The sequence below is a fragment of the Trachinotus anak genome, unplaced genomic scaffold, assembly GCF_046630095.1.
Source record: "Trachinotus anak isolate AG129_WGS33_773 ecotype Australia unplaced genomic scaffold, CSIRO_AGI_Tana_v1 ptg000021l, whole genome shotgun sequence".
Classification (NCBI taxonomy): Eukaryota; Metazoa; Chordata; class Actinopteri; order Carangiformes; family Carangidae; genus Trachinotus; species Trachinotus anak.
The window spans coordinates 15937546-15955792 of NW_027273872.1; the positions used below are offsets into that span (position 1 = coordinate 15937546).

General features: G+C 40.9%; 3 protein-coding genes across 5 annotated transcripts; 2 read left to right on the forward strand and 1 right to left on the reverse strand.

Annotated features, from left to right (window-relative positions):
* The first annotated feature begins 197 nt into the window (after positions 1-197).
* On the forward strand, positions 198-3570 carry tlr1 (toll-like receptor 1). The gene is made up of 2 exons (XM_071506895.1): positions 198-444; positions 763-3570. The coding sequence occupies exon 2, from the start codon at positions 770-772 to the stop codon at positions 3173-3175; it is 2406 nt and encodes an 801-aa protein (XP_071362996.1). The 5' UTR covers positions 198-444; positions 763-769; the 3' UTR covers positions 3176-3570.
* Positions 3475-11242, reverse strand: ints10 (integrator complex subunit 10). Of its 3 annotated transcripts, XM_071506899.1 has the most exons (19): positions 11101-11242; positions 10885-11006; positions 10690-10757; positions 10493-10596; positions 10181-10320; positions 10004-10085; positions 9778-9918; positions 9417-9591; positions 8647-8816; positions 8376-8515; positions 8067-8220; positions 7364-7446; positions 6848-7003; positions 5929-6037; positions 5571-5650; positions 5218-5380; positions 4986-5079; positions 4632-4700; positions 3796-4097 (listed from the first exon to the last, which is right to left on the reverse strand). In XM_071506899.1, the coding sequence occupies exons 3-19, from the start codon at positions 10749-10751 to the stop codon at positions 3941-3943; spliced, it is 2079 nt and encodes a 692-aa protein (XP_071363000.1). In that variant the 5' UTR covers positions 10752-10757; positions 10885-11006; positions 11101-11242; the 3' UTR covers positions 3796-3940. The 3 variants fall into 3 exon arrangements, with proteins under 3 accessions (XP_071362999.1, XP_071363000.1, XP_071362998.1); XM_071506897.1 differs by having other exon boundaries at positions 10885-11147; XM_071506898.1 differs by lacking the exon at positions 4632-4700 and having other exon boundaries at positions 3475-4097; positions 10885-11147.
* A 401-nt stretch (positions 11243-11643) lies between these two features.
* LOC139637917 (mitochondrial nicotinamide adenine dinucleotide transporter SLC25A51-like) lies at positions 11644-16839 on the forward strand. The gene is made up of 2 exons (XM_071506900.1): positions 11644-11782; positions 14087-16839. The coding sequence occupies exon 2, from the start codon at positions 14157-14159 to the stop codon at positions 15090-15092; it is 936 nt and encodes a 311-aa protein (XP_071363001.1). The 5' UTR covers positions 11644-11782; positions 14087-14156; the 3' UTR covers positions 15093-16839.
* Positions 16840-18247: the final 1408 nt, after the last annotated feature.

Consider the following 18247-nt stretch of genomic DNA (forward strand, 5'->3'; position numbering starts at 1 on the left):
ATGTAATCTGAGGAAATATGTACATATCTCAGTAGAGAGAAGAAGAAGAATCAGTAAAAAGCTCACTAAATTAAATATTAGGGAAGTGAAAAGAGGATGTACATGAGAGAAAAACGTGATTGGTTGGAGAATTGCTTTCATTTCTGCATTTGTTTCCTCTAAGCAACTTACTGTAACTTCAGCGGAGGTTGTTGCTCAGAGACAAAGGAGAAGGGTAGAGACAGACAGTTAGTCTTAGTTTTGGTTTTCCCCCTTCCAGATTTAGAACTTCTGCAACTGATATATTTATGGACAGAAAAACAGATTCCTTTTGCTACTTATTGAGACTGTTCACTTGAAAAGTATTCAAACTGCAACGTGTCAACGTGTAATTAAACACTCAACACATTAACAACACATCAAGGACAGTGCCTCTGCTGGAAAATCCATCTGACCTCAGTACAGGTTAGTGCCCTGTTTTGTCTGTCTGTATTATATAAAAATGAATCATTTTATTTTACCAGCAGTCTCCTGAAACTACCATGTCATTTGACACAGTAGCAGAATATTGAGCCAACATGCAGAAATGGTTTATATAGTCTTTATAAGCATAAAATGGTTGAAGCTTTTAAAATATAATGATTGATACTATGCGTTAAAAACAATTGTCTATGACTATAGATTGAAAGAAAATAGTAATTATTTATTACGTTATGGGATGTTTGGATGCATAAGTAATACTAACTACCTTACTTTTACTGGTTTTACCTTACTTTTATACAGGCAAACAATGAGGGTCATGAACGCTGCCCTCTGGGTGGCAGTCATGATAGTGGTTCTCCAGCAGATTAATTCATCACCTGACGGCATTGAAGACCGCTCATCCCAAAACCTGTCCTCGGTCCCGAGAGACCTTCCACAGACAGTTAAATTTTTAGACCTTTCATCCAACCACATAAAGCAACTTCACAAAGGTGACTTTCAAAACACAACTCTCCTGAAGTTCCTGAATGTGTCATGGAATAGTCTGGAGGAGATCGATCCAGAGACGTTCCTCAGCACACCACTCCTTGAGTATCTGGACCTGTCGCACAACTGGCTGAAGAACCTGTCGGGTCAGCAGTATCTGCTACACACAGGGAACCTTCTGATGCTGAATCTGGCCTGTAACATGTTTCCCAGCATGACACTGGGGAGTGCGTTCTGTGCCCTGGTAAAACTGGAGAGATTAGCACTTGGAGCAAAAAACATCAGTATGGGCGATTTCAAGAATATTGCTGGAGTAAAACTACGTACACTGACCCTTTCCATGGGGGATGAACTGGGTTATGAGGCAGGAAGCCTGAAAGAAGTTCAGGCTCAAAAGCTTCAGATAATCCTCAGTACTAATCAAATAGTGGGCCGTGATCTGGTTGAAGATGCACTGTCACTCTTTGTTCAAGTGGAGTTGATGAATTTGACGGGCGGCTACAGGGAACTAACTGAGCAGCTGAGACAGAGAACAAAAATCTACACTTCTCATCTTTATCTCACCAACATAAAAATCCAATGGGAAGACTTAACTCACTATGTAAACATGGTTCTGCAGACATCTATTACCCATCTGGATGCCTCTGATGTGGTACTGACCCAATTGCCTTATCACGACACTGATGTGACCAAGATATCTAAAATGAAGTCCTTTTCAGCCAGAAGGGTGGTGGTGACGACTTTCTTCTTCTCGCAGGAGTCTGTGTACAACTATTTTATGGATATGCCAGTGGAGAGAATGGCAATCACAGAGACTCCAATTATACACATGACATGCCCACACTCACAGAGTCGAATCCTGGAGCTGGACTTTTCCTATTGTTCTATATCTGACTCAATCTTTTCCATAGTGGAGAAACAAGAAATTCTAGAATGTAAGAATCTGGGTAATCTGAGAAAATTGATCCTGACCAGTAACAGTTTTAAAAATCTTCAGGTGTTAAGCAAACGTCTGCAATACATGAAGTCCCTGCAACATCTGGACCTCAGCCTCAACTCCCTGGTTTATGAGAGTCTGGAAGAGTGTCTCTGGCCACCAAACATCATCAATATGACTCTGAATTCTAATCGTCTGACAGATTCTGTTTTTAAATGTCTACCAAAAGGAACAGAGACACTGAGCCTCGAAAATAACCAGATTTCTGTGGTACCATCATCCATCTTGAAAATGGAAAACCTGTCCTCTCTGAATCTGAATGCAAACAGGCTGCGGGACCTGCCTGTATGTGATGGTTTCCCCATACTGAACGAGCTTCTACTTAGGGCAAATTCCCTCCATGCCCCATCTTTGAACAAGCTGGAGAGCTGCCCCAAACTGAAAACCCTGGACGTCAGTTACAACCCCTTTACCTGCACCTGCGCTCTCAGGGGTTTCATAAGTCTTGGCATCAAATCTGAAAAGGACAGTAACACAGGGATTAAACTGCTGAGCTGGCCATTGGACTATTCCTGCACCTACCCAGAGGACGTTAGAGACTCCACCTTGAATGGCATCCAGATCCAAGAGGTCTCCTGCAATGTTGGCATTCTAGCAGCCACCATTCTGTGCCCAGCAGTGATAGTGATTGTGCTGACTATGACCCTGTGCCACCATTTGGATGTTCCCTGGTACATGGGCATGATCTGGCAGTGGACCAGAGCCAAACATCGTGCAAGAACACAACATATTCGACCCGAAGACCTGATGGGTGTTGAATTTCATGCTTTTGTGTCTTACAGCCAGCATGACGCCGGCTGGGTGCACAACTCCCTCCTTCCCAACCTTGAAGGTCCTGCAGGAGGGCTCCGAATCTCCCATCATGAGAAAAACTTTGTGCCAGGAAAGACAATTATTGAGAACATCATCAGCTGTGTGGAGAAAAGCCGACGCTCTATGTTTGTGCTCTCTGCTCACTTTGTCAAGAGCGAATGGTGTCATTATGAGCTGTACTTCGCCAGCCACCAACGCCTGTCTCGGGGATCAGACAGTATTGTGTTGGTGCTACTAGAGCCTCTGCCTGAATATACGATCCCATCCAAGTACTATCAGCTGAAGTCCATGATGGGCCGACACACCTATTTGGAGTGGCCACAGGACAGGGCCAAGCACAGGCTGTTCTGGGCTAACCTCAGGGCTGCCCTGCAGGCAGACCTGCCAAATGCACCAGTCATAGAAATAGAGGAGTGACTGCAAACAGGAAGCTTAAAAGAGGATAAGAAATTGGAAAGAGGAAGTGTGACTAGTGTGGACAGCGGGGAATGTTTGCAAGTGGGAACATAAGAGGAGTATAAAGCTGTGGATGCCCTGGAGAGACTGATTAAAAAAGATATGTATACATTTTCTGGTATTCTTTTGTAACACATGGGCATGTTGTCGTGAGCTAAAGCGTCTAATTTTTAATCTTGTATCATGATCTGAAGACAAACTGCTTGTTTTTGTAAGCTTGTAAGACATAAATCATATAGTAACATAATACACTTCTTCAATCCATTCAAATGACATTTAATAGCAACATTTATATAAACTAGATGAGAAAGTTGATCAAGTTTGTAACAAAAACAATAAACCAAGAATATCAAAAATGCATTTGATTCTTTTGACAATACTGACATCCACAAAATACGACAATTTAATTAAACCACTGCCGGTGTGGTTAAGCACAGATTGTGGTTAACACCAGTGAAGAAGAAAACTATACACACACAATGAAAAATGCATGAGCACTGAGTATTCAGAAAACCAGTATTACCTCCAACTTTCTGGAAAAAGACAACCACTTTTAAGGCAAGAAAATGTATTCTTTTCCTGAAGTTCAATGATGGGTGAAAAAGACAAGACAGCAAGAATGATGTGTCCTGTCTTGAGACAGCAACAGCTGCTGGTGTCACGAGGTCAGTCCAGCTGTGCCTGGAATATCAATGATGATAAAGTTCAAAAGTCGCAAGCCAGGTGTCAAGGCAGAGACTGAATGATGATGATTTTCTCATTGATGCAGAAACGGTGAAGCACACTCAGCAGGTTCTCTCCACAGCGCGACACCTGCCTCTCCATGGCCAGACGGAAATCCTCTTTCACTCCTTTGGTGATCCCACGTGTCACTGTGTGGTGTCTGTATGAGTAAAAGGATTAAAAAAAAAAAAAATAAACACAAACATACAAGTGGTCAGAAATATATTATTTTCAGCTGATTTGTCACAAACAGAGAGACTGAGATCGATATGACCTATGCAGTAAGGACATAGTCATGAAAACAGCATGTTACTTCACACCAATCAGCCAGTCAAGATTATACAACAAAAGTTTCATTGTCGTAAATAAAAAACCACATAAAACATGTCCACAAATGAAATGAGATCAAGTGTTATGAAAAGGCATAAAACTGAATTGGCTGTACAACAAGAGCAACATCATCCTATAACAACAACAACAACAACAACAACAACAACAGTGATGGCCACAGAAAGACGAGCAATGGCTCAAATAAACAAACGCCGACAGGAAATCAAAGAACGTCTAACTCTTGATGTAAAATGACAGGCCCAAAATCAAAACTGTAGGGATGACAAGCCTTGAAATAGGGAATGAAGGAAGGGTGACTGGTGTGGGGGTGGGGGGGGACTGTGGGAGGAGGGGCCTGGGGTACCTGTCCATCGCCTGCACCCCTTGTAGCAGAAGGGTATTTAACTCCACCCCCAGGGCGGGACTAGGGTTCCTGAGGGACAGCAACATTCAACAACTCTCAGTCAGTGAGGGTGCATTCAAGTACTTCTACAGAAATGAATGAAGGAGTTTGAAAGAAGTTTTATTCTAACCATAAACCCCTTCTTTGTAAATGCCCGCTCCATTACAGCATTTTCATTTCAAAGTAAAATTTTCCCCACAGGCCATTTCTACTTAGATCATCAATCAATAGCATTGTTTTCTATAAAAACACACCAACAGAACGGGAGTGTGCAGAGTCACGATGCCAACTGAGAAGTTTCTGCGAGGTGCTTACTTGATCAGCATTCCCTGATTGGGCAGCAGCTCCAGTTGAATCCTCCCTCCTTCTGGAGTACGCAGGTATGCAAACTCCTCCAGCATGTCAATGTCTGTCAAAAATCATGAGCTTATGGAAACTAACATCCAAAACAACTATACACAGACAAGGCAACCACAGAGTAAATAAATACAAATCCAATCTTGTGAGGTTCAATTGTGGTTGTGTGAGTAGTTACAAAAAAGGATACTGGTGACATAGTTGAAGAAATTCTCATACTGGAAACTGCCTTGCTGACAGATTTTATCCACTGCCTTTAAAAACAGCATCTCTCCGTGTGGCCAATTGTACTGCAGGAGCACCACCACATGACCGAGGGACAGGTCGTCACGATTGTCTGTGAAGGCACGAAGCTGATTGGCCAAAATGAGAAAAGGAGAAAGATGTTTTATATGAGTTTACTTTATAAGAAGTTTTTTTATGTCTACATAGTGTCGAAAAAAGCATCATCACAAACAGTGCTTATTTTATCACAGTCTTACTACAAAAATCATAGAAACTAGCACTTAAATTCCAATAATTTCCACAGACAAATACAAATACCTTGAAGCAGGCCAGCATGAGCTGGAGACAGAAAGGTAACACAGCTTTGCTGGTGCAGGGAAGCAATCTCAGGTCATTACCTAGTTACGACACAAAAAGAGGCCGTTATTAATGCTCTGATGTAATTCCTCTTATACTAATTATTGTATTATCATTAACTGTACTTTCAGCAAAGCCAGTTGTAACTAAAAAATATGCAAATGGCAGCAAAAGGAACTCATGGTCCAAGTGAGAGAATTGTATTACAGTAGTACTGAGTATATTAGATGTCAGTTTTCCATAGAAGGTTAAAAGCTGTTCATAGTTCAGAGTTTGCATGTGATGTGACAGTTGTTTTAGAAAAGCAGGAAGTTTTTACCTTTCCTCGTTTTGGTCTTGACTCTACCCTGATCCTCTGGGGTCTTTGTTGGTTCTTGGTTTGGGGGTACCAGCCCACTAACAACATCGAGCAGCTTCTCACAGGCCATCTGATGAACAGATATGGTACAAAATCTACATCACAACTGTAAACAGGGCAGGTATATGACACAATATCCCACTGTAAGCATGTTTTATGTATTGTCCATATCATCATATCATTTCGCTAGACCAAACGTTTTTCTGAAAATCATTGGTGACCATATATGTACACATTTGTACATCTTGGAAAGTTTATTATAGAATTTAAATGTACTTAACAATGACACATATGTTAAAAATCTGGTATAAATGTGTGATGAATGCAGAAGTGTTGGGGTAAAATAATGAAATATCAGTTAGTCACAATGGTTACCATGACAAGTTCATTACACAAAGCCAACAATGTAATTGTACTAAACTGTACCTCTATGCTTAAGTTTAAATGTAATGCCACCCTCAGGCCGGTTAGTGTCATGGATTCATTCTCAGGGTGTGGCCCACAGAGCCTCAGATTTTTGTATCTCTAACTCTAATATGTCAGAATATACTGAAAATCTAACTCCCCACCTACAGCATGTAACAATGCAGTATAGGCATCAGTGTAGACAAGATTAGAACAACAGTTCTCTGCATAAGTGGAATTAAATGAACAAGGCTGTAAATCAAAACCTTACTGTAATGCTATAATAATCAGAATGTCTGTGGAATGTAATAATGTAACACAATCTATTTGGAGCCAGCTGTGCACCAAAAATGTATGGAAACAGAAAAGGGAATGAAACGATGAAGAGGCATGAGACCTGTGTGAAAATCTACAGTAAGTCTCCTAATAGCTTCCTACCTCATACATGAATATGAGCGTGTGTGCATGTGTTTACCCTGTACTCTCCCAGTGCGTAGTGGCAGGAGGCCTGCTGTATGAGGGCCCTGTGGTGCTCCAGACTGGCCTGACCTGAGGGGCTCTGTTGCCCAGGCTGAGGCTGCAGCACTGCAGCCATCTGGTGCAGGCTGGAGAGGGCCTTACGGTACTGTCCCTGTAAAGAGAGAGACAGACAGAGAGAAAAAGATATTTCAATATTTACAAATATCTCCTAATTAGGATAAATATATATTTATCTTAATTCTATTTAATCTGTCTTAGTTTCATCCACTTAGTGAAATGAGTTGTCTAATGTTTTATAACCCCTCTTTGTCCCATTCTAAAAATACTGTATTATTAATTTATGAGTATAGATTTATGTGTATAGATTTTATAATAAATATATGTGCTGCTATATCCTGTTTATTTGCTGCACCCCCAGTCATGAATGAAGCTTAATTTAGTCCAGTGTAAAATGATGAAATACTTGGCCAGTGTCTTGGCACAAACAGAAATCATCGTAACTGTTTCTTGCCTGGTATATGATCATGTCAGTGAGGAATATTCTGAACCACAGCCAGCTGTCTGTCTTCCATGAGGCACAGATCTTCTTGAACTCTGTCAAAAGGCAAGATTACAAAAACATTTAAATGATTACTTTGTTAATCTTAAATTCATCTACAAATGTCTACATAATCAGTCTTGCAAAGTTCTCAACGAGCTGCTGGTTCCTGGCTCAGGAACATGAGGTGCATCCACTGGGAATTGTAAGGTGACCTTTGGTAAATCCTTATTTGGACAGACAGTTTTTTTCTGTTTGAGGGATCAAAACGTGGAACTATTTACCCACAGACATCAAAAACGATCATGACTCAGATTGGGATCATTTTAGACTTAAATCAAAGGATTTTTAAAGAAGGATAAGTCATTTAGTCATATATGATCTAGTGCTTTTCATTTTACGATATTTTATTGTATCTGTGTTTGCAAATAGTTTGCATTTTGTGCTGTTTTGTGTGTGTTTTCTTGTTGAGTTTTATGAATTTTAAAGGTGAGGCCATTGCAAACTATCTTATGCTAAATGCTGCATTATGTGGCATTGGTTCCTGCTATATACCTGTACAGAGAAAAACAGTAAGAAAGCATCTGCATCTGTTGTAGCTAATGTGGTTGTAGTTGTGACTAGACCCTATCTGAATTTGTAAACAAAAACACAAATGAACATTAGAGGTGCTTACCAGTTTCCAGGCCGTCGTGGGAATGAAGGAGATCCCAGCTCTCCCTCGCTGTGCGAAAGTTATCCAGAGTCTCGGACCAATTGGGCATCTCAGTCTTGTTCACTAAAATATGTCGGCCGCGGCCTTTTCCCAACCCTTCCTCATCATCTGAGCTCTATAATGACACACGCACAGTAACCAAAAAGCGAATGCAACGAAAACAAACTATAGTTATTTACTACAACCCATTCAACAACACATGCACACAACATGTGATCTGTTTTTGACTCTCATGCAGAAACATCTAAGGGATCTCTGATCTGTCCTCACCATAGTCTTCTCTCTCCCATCAGCCAGTTTGCGTTTCTTATGTGCATGCTTCACTGCTCCCCTCTCCACCTCCACATCGTTATACACGGAGCTCAAATCCTCTACAAGGATCCACGGCCCTGAACTCAACGCATTCACACCTGCCAAACATAAATACATCATTTAATTATTGGACCTTTGATTAAAAACACAGCAGAGGAGCATATCCAGAGCAACTACAGTGAAATGAACAAACAGGCAGCTACATGTGCTTGCAAAGACAGCGGCTGACCCTGGAACAGTGCAGGCTGCACAGCTGACATATAGAGAAAGGCGCTGCGGAAGAGGACGAGTGAAGCACAGATGACCACTTGACTGCAGCAGCGGGACCGCGTGTCTCCTTCCAGACCAGGCAGATAGCGACACAGCTCCTTCAGTCTCAGCAGCATGTCCACATAACTCCTAGTACACACACAAAAACAGAAATACACCTTTTAAAAACATTAATATTGCTCACCTTCAAATGGCAAATGTTAAGGTGAAAGTAAGTACTGCAAAGAAAATAAGTTATCTAAACAGTCTGTTTCCCTTTGCCTCTCACATTTAACTGTAATTTGTACATATTTTTATAACACCAAAATTGTTCACTTTAATTGTTTCCTTTCATTTTATTGTTATTTGTTTGCACCTTTTGAATATTCCTATGTTACTTCATGTTAATCTGTGTCGTATGTATTATATTGAAAACATATGCTCTGCCTTGCAACTACATTTCATTATGATGTATTCTGGGGCATTACTGACTCTCATATGATGAGCTAGAAGCAAAATCTATTTAACCATTTAAACAAATTAGACTAAATATTACTCTGTCATGGATGTAGGATTCATTCTAGAGCCGGTGTATTAGTCTGTATTAGTTTTATCAAGGTGTACCTAATATACAATCATTAATTATGTGTACCTAATAAGTAATTGTAGGCTATATTACAAGAGATATCTTAATATAATACAACCATACAGAACAGTACTGGCTGATTGACAGGCAGACTGAAAGAGCACCTCTGTCCCTTGTCTCCCTGCCACTCGCAGCGAGCTCCAACCACAGCCAGGATATCCAACAGCCTCTCCCAAGGCTCTGCTACTACTGAAGACTTTTCTGACAGGCCATCAATCACATAACGCTGGGAGCCACGGGACACGCTGGGTGACTTCAGAGACCCAGCTTCTTGAGAGCCTGAAAAGAAAGATCAAAGAATGAAAGATGGAAAAGAAGGAAAAACAATGTCAGACAGGCAGTGGATAAAAAAAAATATGGAGACAGACCCTACTGCAGGGCAGGGAATCATGAGATTCAAAGTAATCACTCAGGGTTATCACTAGGAAAAATATTAAAAACAAGATTAACATAGTGCAGCTTTACCCTGTATCTGTACATCAGGTGAGGGTCCACGGGTAACATAACCAATATAGAATTCAGCTGCTTTCAACATGTACTTCTGCATCAGGCTGGCTGGCAAGCGCATGTCCATGTTGTTAATGACCAAAGGAAGGACATCACACACTGTAATAGTAAGAAAAATAGTATAAAAGTGTTTTTTTGCAAATGAATGAAAACCAACAGACTTTAATGTAAGTGTTTCACTGACCAAAGAGTTTTCTGAAGCAGTTGACAGGAGTGTCCACGTTCTCTGACACCTCCGCCTCCAATAATGTCTCTCCTAAATTGACCTAAATATACAGTAAATTGTTACCATTGACCGTTTAATGGTTAGTTACACTTGATTAAAACATCAAAATAAAAGAGGTGTCATATTATTATGTACCCCATGCTGAACCACAGACTCTGGAAAGCGCTTTAGAAGGAGCAGCAGCATCTCTGCCTTCTCCAAAGTGTTGAAACACTGCTCTGTGGCTTTCAGGAGCATTTCACACTGCACACGACCAGGTAGCGTCTCAAAGAGGCCTGGGACAACACACACACACGCACACAGAAAAATAAAGACTCTTCTTATTTCCGAAACAAACGCTGTTTCTTGCATGGCCACCCACGCTTCATTGCCACACTCCTCATAGTAAGTATGTACACTGATTTATGTATGGCCTGTAAATTAACAACTACGTTTGACTCCTCTCACCTCGTAGGAACTGTGCATGCTTGTCCTGAGAGTCACTGCGCAATGCAGCTGTGATGACACTGATCTCACGCCAAACAGTGGGCTGATCTGGAAAGTTTATAAACCTAAAGGGTGAACAAATCATTAGCAGCTGAACACAGGCTCATGACAGGACACTTGGCACCAACACTAGTACCACACAGTACATTGTAACTCACATGTCATACAGGAGCCTCCCAGCAGAGGCTGTCCTCTCCGCATTGCGTTCAATGATGTACATTTCATACTGTAAAAACATGCCAACCAAACAGAGGACACTCACATTTCAAATATATGACAATTCTGACACAATTTCAGACATTTGTATAACTCCCGTGGTTCTATTATCAATAACCAAGGAGCTTAAAGGGTACCTGTATGTTGAAGTCTGCAGGGTACAGGGTCCTGGCTGTTATGAGCCAGGCTTTAGCCGCACAGGGATCATCAGAGACCAGCTCCCGGGCTCTTTTCACCAAAAACTCGCAGTCCTTTTGCGCTGACATTTTACACAAATCGAGCTTTCAGCGCCAAAAGACTCTGACCGCAACGCGGTTTAGGCTGTAGTTTAATGCATATGATTATTTACTTACGTCTCGGTAGATAAATGTCGTTAAGCTAAAGAGTGACTTTCTGTTTAAAATGTAAGAATAACGGCTAACATCAGCTAGCTAGTTAGCTTTAACTATGTCAGTATCAATTGACATCTTTGCTAGAAATGTTAACCAAACCGAGTTCTATCGTTCAGTTACTTTATACACATATAACAACCGCAAATATATAGAGGAAAAAAGAAGAGCAAACAAAACTCCTCTTGATATTGCCAGTCAAAGCTAAACCTTTATTTACCGACACATTTTCCAACTTTACGATAGTATCACAGCGCAGTCGTAAAAATGACCGCTGCGTCATGCTTTACGGCCAACTGTCAAGCACTGCCTAATTAGCTAGTCCAAATAGTTTTTTGTTTTTTTTTGGCTTTTTGCCAGATACAACTTCCAGGATGATTTACCAATCCAAACTACCCACTACTTACATCGTGTAATACAGTTAACTAACTCTTTACATATGAAGGAAGCTCTCTGAAGTTGGTTGTAGCCCCATCCATGTAGTCGCAGATCTGCAGTAGTGCGCAGGCGCAGCAGAGTCACTGCTGCGGTCACCTGCTGCTGTAGCTGCAGACACGACCTACAGTCAGTAGTGGCCCATTTGCCCTGCAAAAAAAACTGCTGTCCACCTGTTCAGGGACAGGACAAAGACTGGTGTACACGGCAGGTAAAGACTAATTTATGAGTTCAGCGGTTGTTTGACTAGGATTGTGACACGTTGTTTTGCTACTGCTGTCAGTGGAGCCTGCAACCAGTCATCAGTCAGCGCTTGTCCGTTTTGAATCTGATAATATTAGCCATTTAGCATGCTGATCAGACAAGTATTTTGCTGTAGCATGCTGCCATGACGTCTAACCATGTGTCAGTACTTCCTCCATTCACCTAATACATAAATCAGAGTGAAACAAACGTAACCGAGTAGGCCCCGTGACTGGCACTGTTAAGCTAGCTATGTTGGCTAACCAGCCTAGCATTTGTGGGTGTAGCTATTGCGCTAATAATGCCAACCCGCGGTGATTTGTTGTCCTTTATCTATTTATTCACTAGCTAACTAATGTAGGTTAGTGTCCCTGTTGCAACTGAGATCAAGGTTTTGTGTCTGTGTCAGCCTGTTGACTGACAGCAAGTCAGGACACGACAAGCTAGGTAGCTCAGAGGAAGCAGCACACAGAGGGCGTGTTCGCCAAAGATTTAGAGAATGATCATATTGTCTTCTGCTCAAATCAGTCATTGAAACTAACAATGTCTTAATGTGATTATAATCCATAATAGGAAAATAGCTCCTTCTCGCATTCCAACAGTAGTGGAACAAGTATCCAGACATTTTGCTTCAGTAATAGCTGCAGGGTCACAATTAAAAAAACATTGGGTCCTGCATTTACAATTTAACTTTAGTTAAAGTCTTTATTTAAGTATGATACGCAAAATGTATCTTAAATATTAAAGTAAAGGCACTCACATTCAAATACGAAAAATAAAAGCACCAAGCCAGCAGCAAAGTAAGAAAAAAACCCTATTCATTCTGAATGTTATGCATTATGCATAAAACTGTAAAAAGTATAATAGTGGAAGTTATCAGAGTATTCCAGTTATAACAACAGTTATATAATATTTCATTGACTTTTGGACACTACTATATGTTTGCATAAAAAAACCTTATTTCATAAACTAAAGCTGTCTGAAATGTCATTGAAGTAAATGTGTTAAGTCTCACAACATGCAACTACAATACCAGTGCCTCAGAGGTACAATACTTTAACAAATGTATTGTACTTCATATTTGGGAACTTATAAATTCCACAACAGGCTCTTACAGGTCAGAAGTCTTGTGGCAGTCAGGGCTGTCATACTGACCTGAAACTGTATGTAAAGATTTCTAAAGTGGTATTTTGGCTGACGCACTGCAACCTCTAATGACCTCACAACTTTGACACCACGGTCTCCTCCTTCCTCTATATTTAGACAACTCCTCGAGAACTTGCTTTATGTATTAAAGGTATTAACACACTTGTTTTTAAATTTGAAAGATTCTTGCTTTCATTTGAGCGGATTTGCTATTGCTATTGTATGTTGCAGGCTAGTTTCTTTCTTGCTTCAAAAAAAGAACATTTACATTAAACACTTAATGATAACTTTGAACACTTTAAATGAATGAATCAAGTATCTTCTGCCGCTCATAGCCATTTTCTCCTCCTCCATGAGCTGACATTTATCAGCTTGTTAGGTTGTGCAACAACTCTTTATCAGTGGCCAGTTGGTGCAGCCTGCTTGTACAAGTTTAAGGCAGGTAACTGTGGTTAAACAGTTCAATCTTAGAGCAACACTGACTATACAGCATTAAGTGTGTGCAAGCTATTTAATCTAGACTGCAGCCACTATTGTGCTTATTATAGAGAGTATTTTCACAAATTAATCGTATCAGCGCATATATTGACAAATATGCAAAAATAAGTCACACTACATTAATGTTCTATAGGCTGCAGTTTTATATATATTTGATGTATGATACTTGTGATAGTTATTCTAATGCATTTTGGCTTAATTGGTTGGGTTTAATTTGCTGTTTACATGTATTTTTGTGGTAATTTTCAAAATTGAGTCATTTTATATTTACTGTCACTGCCTTCTTAGGTAAAGGTGTGCACAAGTACATATTTTTGTCACAACTCTATAATAACCAAATCTGAGGTACAGTGTGTTTTGAAATAATGCATTTGTTATACACTTATGTGGAAAAAACAACTATCAGTCAGATCTTTCTTTACCAAAATGTAATTCAGTGTGGGTGCAATGTCCACATTTTGATTGTGGATGAGGATATGACACCACGTCTTCTCGATGTTTTCTTTCAATGCATTATCATACTATCAAATAAAGTTTAAAAAAAAAAAACAAAACAGTAAAAATATATTTAAAAAGACGGTGAAGATTAATCAGTTGGGTATATCTGATGTTTCTCCCTCTCTCACAGGTTGCATATTTTACAGAGTGTGGGGCTGATGTGATGCTGGAGGGTCAGGCTGTGGTGCACGGAGTCCCCCATGGCTGTTAGCACCATGGACTCTGAGTCAGCCCGGACACCTCAGCCCCAGGCTGCCCTGACTAAAGGAGGCCACTCCCTGCTGCCTGCTGGGGCTTTAAGTGCCATGCTGGGCCCTCAAGGGAAGCACTATGTCTGTGGCTCCATTGCAGCTTTTACCAATATTGTGGTGACCTTCCCCATCCAGAAGGTGCTGTTCCGCCAGCAGCTGCATGGTGTGTTGGCCACCGAGGCGGTGCGGCAGCTTCAGAGAGATGGGCTGAGGAATCTTTACCGGGGCCTTTTGCCGCCGCTGCTTCAGAAGAGCACTGCTGTGGCCATTATGTTTGGCCTGTATGCGGACTTCTCTAGAGTCTTATTGGACAGGGCCGATAGCACTGGTGTGCCAGAGTTGGTCACACGGAGCTTTGCGGCAGCATTAGCAGGAACTGCAGAGGCCATCCTGACACCGTTTGAGCGTGTGCAGACTCTCCTACAAGACCATCGGCACCACGCCCGCTTCAACAACACAGCCCACACCTTTCGGACACTTCTGACTGAGTATGGTGTCAAGGAGTGTTACCGTGGCCTTGTGCCTATACTCCTCCGCAACGGCCCTAGCAATGTGCTCTTTTTCGGGCTACGGGGGCCCATAAAGGAGCAGCTCCCAGAAGCCACTAGCCGGGCAGGTCACTTGGTGAATGATTTTGTGTGTGGAGGGGTGTTAGGGGCAGCCCTTGGCATTATGTTCTATCCATTAAATGTGGTAAAGTCCCGGGCTCAGTCTCAGGTTGGTGGAGCCTTTCAGCCTTGCGGGAAGGTGCTGCTAACAGTGTGGAGAGAGAGGGGTGGTAGCGTGGCTATGCTCTTCAGAGGGGCCCACCTCAACTACCACCGTTCACTACTATCCTGGGGGATCATCAATGCCACCTATGAGCTGCTGCTAAAGCTCATATGAGAGGGGGGTGACAAAAAGAAAGAAAGAGAAAGTATTTAAAGGGAAAAACCCGTAAGGAGTAATCGAGCCAGTTGTAGAGAAGAAGGGTAATTGTAAAGTAAAGTCGATGCACTTGCTGTCTGGTACCATTTGTGGGACATAAAAATTTCCATGACTGAAAGATGGCAATGAAGTTGCACTTCAGACAGGGGCCAACAGTTAGTGTGAGGTAACCACCTGCCATTGTGACTATTTCCTGTTGTCAGAGTATTAAAAACACACACGCTTTAGCCTATACAAAACTTGTGCCAGGGTCCAATTGAAATGCCCTTGTTTGCTCTGTGTACAAAGATTTTGTGGAGCAAACTGAACTCCAGCGCTTTTTTCCACAGTTCCAAGCAAAGGTTACTTGACTGGATAAACCGTTTTATAGGAGAAGATGTTTCTTTCTATGTGCTGTGTGCTGTGGTGTTTTGTAGACAATATCCATCTGTTTTTGTTTTTTTTTTTTCGACCAAGAGCACTTTGTCTGTTAAGCTGAATTCTGCCAATTAACTCAAACCCTTTTGTGCTTTTGACCATTGGCTATTTCAAGAATTGCTGTCAAAAAGAATGTAATAAACTGTGAGAGCGTTGGCCCTTTTATTTATCGCTATACTCACTCTCCACCAATTCAGAGTACATGTCAATGAGACCAGAAGGCAAAGAAATTGTTAAAAGGAGTATCAGTGTCACACATTCTTGGACATACTGTCCAGCAGACACAGGCAGGCTATTTTAAAACCATTTCTCCTTTCACATATAATTCATCTATGTGAACTGTTTCATCAAACACTGTTTGTCTTTGTCATTTATTTTCTGAAGTGCTACTGGCTGGGTGTGTCTGTTGTTTGAGTGTTGACAAGTGCCCATTGATGTATATGTCAGTAAAACATACAGTTACACCCATATCTTGTTTGTTTTTATAATTTATTGGAAGAGAGAAAAATAATATAAGTTCTATTGTCACCAAAAATTTGACAGAAAATATTTCCCCTTTATTTTTGACAAAACATTTGCAGCTTCAGAAAAAGACCTACGATATCCAGAGCTATGATGAAATTGATTTGACTGTGCACTGTTGCTGCATTTGCTCATCTTTGGACTATTGTTCAATTATTGTGCTCTTTGATGTTTGTTTCCTTTTTATAAACTCAAATGTCACTCATCTTTATACATGAATCTCTCTTTTTACTCACTCTTTTATATTTCCTCCTCACGCTTGCTCTCCTCTCTGTCAGTAACATCTGTTGACATAATGGGCTCAGATTTCAAGCTTGAGTAGATGCAGTCAGCACGCGGCAGCTCTCGCTGGGTACAACGGCCCAAAGAGGAAAGGCATGCTGCTTGGACACTGACAGAGAAACTGAACTTTAATGGTGCTGAGAGAGACAGAGGCAGAGGGTAATGTTCAGTGGCACAAAAAGCTCAAGCTGCCATGTAAATGGTTCACTTGCCCTATTTCTTAAGTGGTTTTTCTTATTTTGTCTGTCCACAGTCTATGTTTCAGTTGATCTTTTCAGGATTTTCCAGGCTTTCCTCTCAGAAAGTACAACTTTGTAATCTGTTAGGTTTTGAAAGATGGACATCTTCGCTGATACTAAATAACGTTGTTTATAATTACCGCTTTCCGTGAAGCACAAGTCACTCAATCACTATAAAAATGTCAAATTATTAATTGCAATCAAATTAAATGTATAAAATCAATCAATTAAACATGACAGTGTTATGTGAGTGTCTATGGAGATTTGTTATCAGATGTCATCTGTCATATTTTCTCAAAGAACAAACTTCATTCACCAAAAACGGTGACAAATAATGTTTTACTTGTGTAACAGACACCCAAACATTATCAAAGTGAGTGGCTTCTGTGCCTTTTGACTTCTGTGTGCCAGTCCTCACCATGATTCATACTTTACAATACCACGTCTCATCTATCTGGCCTATTCTTGCCCAAATGTGCACTGTAATCCCTTCTTTGTAATCAGTCACACCAACAGCATCACCATTACAATGATGTATTGTAGTCAAGCTGAACAGTGAACAAACACGTAAGTACACTGTGTAGTTTAACAACTCCATCTGCTGTTTTACTATGTATTTAATCAGAGAAGCGGCTCTCACAGCAGCACTACGCTGTCAGACCATGTTTTGTACGTGTGCGACAGTGCAGAGTGCAACTTTCTAGATTACTGTGTCATGAAGTCAGACTGCAGATAATGATCAGATTAAGGGCAATCTGACATGGGTACTTTGGATCAGGGAGGGTTGAGCTGCTGTAGTTACAAAGCCTCTCAGCACAGCTCTCTCGCTGCTTCTTTCCACCCCAACAAATGTGTCTGTCTGACGATCATCTCAGGTGAAATTTTGAATTAGTACATTTGAATTCATTACTTAAAAATGTATTTTAATAATCAGAGTGGAGATGTTGCTCTAACTCAGATGGCTCTTTGTAAATAATTTAGAGATGTTCCCCGTACCAAATGAGAGAAAGAGAAGAGAAAGCAGGCCACAGCAATACATGCACAGATAAACACAGCCTTGATGTTAATGCTCATTACCTAATTAGTGGTGAAAAGATGGTACAAATAGTGATGTCTTCCTTCTGTGTGCTGTTGTTACACATACGAGCTTGAACAGGATGTTACTACATTAAGGTGACACAATACCATGAGACAAAAACACTTCAACCTCCAATATTATTAAGGTCAGTGTGTAATTTATTCCCAAACAATACATTTCTTGGTACATCGACTTCATTGTATGTGGATATGGAAAAGTGGCTGCTCATGTAGAAACACAATGTCCTCTTTGAATATGAAATGCTGATGATACAATTTCACCATACAGAAACAAAACAAAAAGGTGACACAGGCCCTCTTCACTGTTTTGGCCCATTTGCTGAACAACTAGAGATGCTCCTGAGACATACATGTCTTGATGTTAGTGGTATGATGGACACTGCTACTGGACATTACCTCCATGGCAACTGGAAGCTCTGAGACCCACCTTATTATTTTTTCGATCATAGCCACCTTGACAAAATTTCCCTCAGTCATCTACTTGGAAGATTAAATACATGACCTCTCCTCAGCAACTGCCTCTGAACACTCAAGCAGTCTTTATTTCAGCTAATC